At 29.0% G+C, this 7,353-nt stretch overlaps 1 protein-coding gene across 1 annotated transcript in view; it reads left to right on the top strand.

The window, feature by feature from the left end:
* Positions 1-7,353, top strand: part of LOC111620366 (tubby-related protein 4-like) — a 57,031-nt gene that overhangs the window by 34,206 nt on the left and 15,472 nt on the right. Inside the window, exons 2-4 of the mRNA XM_023362292.1 lie at positions 166-456; positions 5,352-5,526; positions 6,519-6,623. Coding sequence (XP_023218060.1) covers positions 166-456; positions 5,352-5,526; positions 6,519-6,623 — 571 coding nt within the window. The remainder of the gene's footprint in view (positions 1-165; positions 457-5,351; positions 5,527-6,518; positions 6,624-7,353) is intronic.

Genomic DNA, 7,353 nt, shown 5'->3' with positions numbered 1-7,353 from the left:
TCAGCTATCTGGTGAATGGCAAGAATAAAAATTAGAAATAATAATAAAATTTAATTTCTCTCAATAATTTAAAACAAGATTTTATGTCACTTCAGTAGTTAATCAGTATTATTTATTATTTCTCAATAAATAAATTTATATTTTAATAATTTTAATATATTTTAGGTTATTATGGTAAGATGGAATGAACCATATCAGAAATTGGCATCCTGTGACAGTACTGGTGTTATATTTGTCTGGATCAGATATGAAGGTAGATGGTCGATTGAATTGATAAATGATAGAAATATAGAAGTGACTGATTTTTCTTGGAGTCACGATGGTCGCATGGCTCTCGTATGTTATCAAGATGGATTTATATTAGTTGGATCTGTTGCTGGTCAAAGGTATTGGTCATCAAGACTAAATATAGATGCTGTTATTACCTGTGGAATTTGGTCTCCAGATGATCAACAGGTTAGTTGCCTTCAGTTATTAATTACTGGAAAAAATTTGTTTTATGCCATAAATATTTGCTTGACAAAACTTATAAATATGTATAGAAATAAATAATTTTTAAATCATCAGTTGAGATGATTCAGAAAATCATGTTGAATTTTTTTGGATTTTCAAAAAATTGCTTTGAATTTATTTTCTAAAAATTCATAACAATGTATATTCAGATTCTCTTTATCAGAAGTCAATAGCATTTATTCTTAAATAATTTTGGGAACAGTTTTGCTCCCATCATCATAATCTACAAATACATAAAAATAACAACAACATAAGGATAATTTATTACAGCATCTTCTGATATCTTATTTTTTATTTTAACTAAGAACTACAGTAGAGCATTGATTATCCGACTCAATTGGGGACTGGGGTTGGTCGGATAATTGAAAAGTCGGATAACCAAAAAGTATGAAAAAATCCATTATTAGTGTAGTATATTATTATATCCCATGTAATTAGTATATTAGTATATTGCTATTAACCTACTTCGTGTTGAATTTTCATCAATGTTAAGCCTAATAAAAATTTTTTAAAAATAATAATTGTCACTATTGTATCGTTAAAAATTAGAAAATTAAGCCTCGTTTAAATACTGGCTCCCTTTCATGGTCGAGCCAGTGTTGCCAGCTAAAACATGTAAAAATAATATTAAAGTAGCCAAGACATAGCCAAATATTGTAGCCCACATCACTAGCGAACATTTGAATTTGCTGACTAGAACATGGTCGGTTAACTGAGGTTACTGTTAATCGGGGGTCGGATAATTGATGCTCTACTGTACTACTATTTAATTCTTAAAAAGTGAACCCAAGATATGCATATAGTTTAAGTATTAAATAATGTTTGCCAGTTGGTTGATATTCTTCAGTTCAGTTTTGATTTTTCATTTATTTAAATTTTGTAATAAAAAATTTTGCAAATAACTTTATTATTTTCATCATCATCATCATCATACTAAATCATTAACAATTTACTATTGAATGAAGGTTTCTCTGATTGTGCTCCCCATCTGCCCATCAAGAGTTTTATGAGCCCAAGTAATTCCTTCAATTTGTATGATTTTGTCTGTCTATCTTGAATGAGGTTGTTTCCTTGATCTTTTTTAATCTCTTGGACACCAGTTGATAGTTTATCCATCTGTTATTTTCTCTTCTTGTTTAGATGGCCAGTCCAGTTCCATTTTAATTTCTTAACTGTAGTATTCACATCAGTTATCCTTGTTTGTTATCTTATCCAAGTGAAATTTTTTTACATATTTAAAATATTTTGAGCTTTTCTTTAATTGGATTTTATTTTTTAACTTGAATAATAATTGCTATTCATTACAGAGAGAAGATTTAGTTTCATTAGATATTCTATATACTTTAAATATCCCTTATTTAGTTATCTAACATTAAGTAATTCAACATTTTATATACAATATTTCATTATATCATTATATTACAATAATCATTATATATTACATACAATATACAGTAGAACATCGATTATCTGAATGTCGATCAACCATAATGTCGGTTAACTGAAAGCGTTCCAGTTGGACTGTGTTGTGCTGAATTGAACGTTTTTGATACTAGATTAACTTCTAAAGTATAATTTTTTGTTTTTATATTTTTCAATATATTTATTTTGTTTGTACAAAATAAAGAAATGATTTTTAACGATATAATAGCCATGATTATTATTATAAAAATTTTCGTTAGGCTTAACATCGACAAATATTCAACACAAAGTGGCATGCAACAGAGAAAAATTAAACGTGGGATATATTAATATACTATTATTGGGATATACTAATATACTATATTAATAATGTATTTTTTCGTACATAATCGGTTATCTGAAAAATCGATTTTCCAAACAACCCCAGTCCCCAATTGATTTGGATAATTGACGCTCTACTGTATATACAAGTTGAGTCCACAAAAGTCGACACCCCAAGGGGAAGTGGAAATGTGTCAAGTTATCCGATACGATGACTAAACGAAGTTGAAAAAAACCACAAAACTACAATTAGGAAAGTACAGTAGTGCAATGTACTTCTCTGACCATCTATCACTGGTGCTGAAGTTGGTTTCTACTCCAAGTATCCCAGCAATTTCCATTGCCTTTTGCTTTGGTATCTGTCCCAAAATAGGAAGATTTGATGAATGAACTTGCTTTAGCCAACATACCAGAACATTTTTTTCATTGCTTGTAAATGATTGGAAATTGTTTGCTGAGTAATAATTAATCTTTCTACAAGTTGTTTTTAAGTATGACATGCATTTTCATCCAATAATGCTTGTGACTGTTGGTCTTCAAACTTTTTCGGTTGACCTGGTCGTTCTTTGTCTTTCACATCGAAATCATCACGTTTAAAATGTTCACAAGTATCTTGAGATGGGGCATGTTTACCATAAGCTTCCCGGAGTATACAATAACTTTCAGCAGCAATTTTCTTCAAAATAAAGTAATGAATTATAACTTCCCGCAAATGCTTTTTTTTTCAGGACAAAATTTGGCATATTTAATCATAAAATTATCCATGATGTTAACACCTTCAGAAAATTTGATGTATAAAGTTTTAAAGCTTGTTGTCGATTCAATAAAGTGGCATACATATCAAATCGGATATATATCAACATATCTGTAAAGTCATCTATTGAACAAAATCTGCATTATTAACTGGTACCCCTGGTAAACAACTGTATCCAAGGCAGAGGGGGTGAACTCAGAAGTAACTAATGAGTTACATGTATACTAACCTCAACAAGGACTACAATTTCTCATAGACACAGATGTTAGGATGCTCATTAATGCCTTTTTTTAATTTTGGTATTTGCCTTATTCTTTATGAAGGCATGAGAGTAAGATGGCACTAAGGGATGTCTGTGGAAGGGATACATCCCCAGACTCCTTCTGGTCATCCTCTCTAGAATAGGAAACAAAAGCATAGGAAGAATGTGATTTGGATCATGAGTTAAATTGATGACTTCAGAACTAAACTACTTTGTTTACATGAAATAGGCAAAAGAAAAAGAAACTATATACAGCAGTGGATAAAAGTATTGGCATGCAGACAATTCATAATTCATTGTGCTGGTTACAGAGCAAGAGTAGCCAGAAGAAAGCTGCATATAAGTAAAACTAATCAAAGACGAGATTTGCCTTCACAAAATATCATATATATATAAAGGTAATTTATTTAAGTCTAAAGCATTGTTTTCAGACAAAAGTAAATTCACTCTCTAATTTATAGCAGTGGAAAAAAAATTTAATTTGATAAAAGCCCAACAGAGTTTTAAGAAAAGAATGTTTAAGCCACATTAAAATATGGGGTTGTAGTGTGATGGTGTGGGGTTGCATATCAGTTGTTTTAATAGATGTACAGTGGACAAAATGATGTATTTAAATATTTCCAAGGAAATTCTTCAGTAAAGGTACAGTTAAACGAAACTTAGGGTGCGACTATGCAGATGCGAATTTATAGCAAGCGAGAGATTGCGAGCGATTTAGTTTTCGCAAAGGAAAACCATGCACAAACGAGAAGCGAGAAATAACGCTGGCAAGAGATAATTTCTGGTTCTAGCACATATCTGACAGGTTTTGATATTTATCGCTTCTCGCCTCTTCTCGCCACATATTCTCGTTCGCTCGGAAAATTCGCTCGCTCGTGTCTGCATAGTCACACCCTTAGATGGTGACTTTTACTTTCAGAAAGACAATGATCTTAAATTTATGACTATGGCTATTTTAACATATGCCTCACATTTTAAAATATCCCCTACAATCTCAAATTTTGAATCTTATTGAACATTTATGGAAGGAACTTTATAGTAGAGTGAGAAAAACATCAGATATTGAACTTGGATTGTTCAAAAAGAGTTCTCCTTTAAGAATGGGAAAAAATTTCCTCTGAAACCATGCAAAAATTAGTGCATTCAATGCCAAAGAGACTAAAAGCTGTTATTAAAAACTAAGCAGTAAGCATTCACTACTAAATATTAATTGTAATAATTTTTAGTGTTATTTTCAGTTGTGACAGTAGTTTTGTTCTTTGATGAGTAGGAAACTTCATCTTTTTAAGAATATATTAATGTGTAATTTTTTTTATATATATATGTATATATATAATGTGTAATTTTAATTAAAATATAAATATATTACAACTAATATTTAGTAGTGAATGCTATATATATATTATTATTAACTATGTATATGGTTTTTGTTTTGAAAAATTATTTTTTATAACTATTTTTCACTATTTTTTCAAAAATACCAAGTATGCAATACTTTTTTCTGCCAGTGTAAGTAGCATACAGTACATAACATCTTTGTTTTAGATGTGGATTTCATATTAAGTCTATTAATTTGGTTAATAGACTTAATATGATTTCATTACAATTTACAGTTTAACAAACATATTTGGTGCCCCTTAAGTTTGTGATAATGAAATTCCACTGTAAATACACTGTCTTATATATTTCACATTTGCATACGATAAAATCAGAGAGGATCCACTAATATCAGTGACCATTGCAGCAAATTTAGGACTCAATCAGATATTCCAGCAATATACAGATTTTCACAATAAATAATGAAACTCCAATATAAGTGAACAAACGATTGTATAAACTAAAATCTGTTTTCCAGAAAATTGCAAAAGAAATTATAATTTAAGACAAACAAATTATAACATTAAGTAATAATTACATAATTCCTTATTCATCATATTATGAATTGTGCTATTTTCTTAAATGACTAATTTTTAAAATTTATTTGCTGCTAAAATTCCTACAAATTGATTATTTACCTGTACTTTGTTATTTGTTCTTAAATTTTTTAAACAACAGTAATTAGTTTCCTTTTAAATTTAGGTTCAGTTTGGAACTACAAAAGGCCATATTTTAGTGATAGATGTCCATGGTGTAGTAATAGCTCAAGTTAGTGTACAAGAGAATGTTTCAATCACTGCCATGTCATGGTCAGGTGAAAAATTTAGAATGGAAGATAATGATTTAGAACAGAAAGGTGATACCGTCCATCTACAAGGTAATATATTTTGCTATACTTTTTTGAAGTATAAAATGATAAAGTAATCTTTTAATTGTTTTTTTNTACAGTAAGCATTTAAGAAAAATATTTTGTACAAATTTAATGAGTAATATATATAATGATTCGTGGAAAAAATTTCAACAATTCTTATGATATATAGCTTTCTGTAATAGCATATTTAATATATGTTTCAAATTTATCAATTAATAAAAAAAAACGGTATATTATATTTTCTGATATTTTTGTTTTCTTCAAAAATTTGTTTGTGAGAAAAAAAATCACTATACATCTAATAAGATGATGGTCAAGTTGGAGTAGATCTATTGCAATGCAGTTATAAGCTAGTGATGTAAACTCAAATGTTCTAATTTTCATGCAATGGTCTTTAAAACCAACTAGAACAAAATACTTAGTTATAAATTATTGGGAATAAAAAGTGAATTAAATAATGTTTGCTTATATGTAAAACTTGATTGCCATAGCCTGGAACAAGCCATATTATAATGTATTCATCTAGGTTTTTCCAGTACTAAATGATTAATCTTTGTTTAATTATTATTAAAAAACATCTGTGGTTAGTAATATCAAACAACTTACTTTAAAATTTGTTTAGCTTAATGGCAATATGAGCTGATCACTGCTTTATTATGCAAACATGAAGTCTTGTTTAGTCCTGTTAATAATTAAATTTTTACTAATATAATGTGAAAAATGCCTTGCTCAATGATAGTTACATTTTTGGAGATTTAAATTAAATCTCCAAAAATATAACATAGAATCAGAATTTAAATGTCTCAGATCTTTAAAAGTAATGCTGTTTTATTTTTTTTCTTAAATAATATGTTAAATTGTAGGTGCATCTACAGTATATTTATTTTGCTATACTTTTTTGAAGTATAAAATGATAAAGTAATCTTTTAATTGTTTTTTTTTTTTTAATGAAAATAAAATGTGAACATATTTTTATTCTGATTATATATAATTTACAGAAATTCAGTCTTCTGTCCTGGCAGTTTGTTTCAAAAATGGTACAATTTATTTAATGAAAACATACGATGATATTTCTCCAGCAGTTATAATCACTGGATTGAAAGGTTTGTTTATTGAGATTTAAATACATTATTACTAATTCTAAACATTTTATTTTGAAAACTGGATGGCTGAAGCAGTTAAGGCATTAGCCTGTCACTTTCAAAGACCCAGAATTGAATCCAGGTATCAAAAAGCTCCAGGATTTTTCAGGCGTGGTCTGATACAGATCCATTGGGCCCATTTCTTACCACCTGGCCACTCTCATTGTATGTGAGCTTGGCTAAATTCACAATAGATATTCGGTATGATTAAAAGGTCGTCTTACTGCCTATAGTGGAAAGTGTAAAAAAAATTCTGTATAATTTAGTAAATATATTTTTAATTTATATGAAATTAAAATAGAAGTATTTATAATTATTTTGTCTATTGCTTTGTTTTGTCAGAAGAAAAAAACTTTATTTTTACATTTTAGTTAAGCAATAGAATCCTATAAATAAATAAGAAATACAAATAACATTTAATGTTATCAGATTTATCTTTTATTTCAATAAACATTATTATTTAGGTATAATAAATAATAATAATAATAATAATAGCTCTCCCGTGGTCACCACCTGGTCGTGGTGGGAGAGCCCAGTAATTTTACTGAATCATAGGGCAATGCAGGCTGGAGCACAAGCTCCTGGTAGGGACACCCATGCCAGTAAGGTCTATGGGGAGAAATGAAGCTAAGAGTGACCACACACCCACATTCTGTGGAGATAATCATTATGGTAGTAACCAGATCTAAGT

The sequence above is a fragment of the Centruroides sculpturatus genome, unplaced genomic scaffold (genome assembly GCF_000671375.1).
Source record: "Centruroides sculpturatus isolate CEXI.00-Female unplaced genomic scaffold, Cexi_2.0 scaffold32, whole genome shotgun sequence".
Lineage (NCBI taxonomy): Eukaryota > Metazoa > Arthropoda > Arachnida > Scorpiones > Buthidae > Centruroides > Centruroides sculpturatus.
Note: the sequence above shows the minus strand (reverse complement) of the source record. Positions and strands in the feature narration are given on the sequence as shown.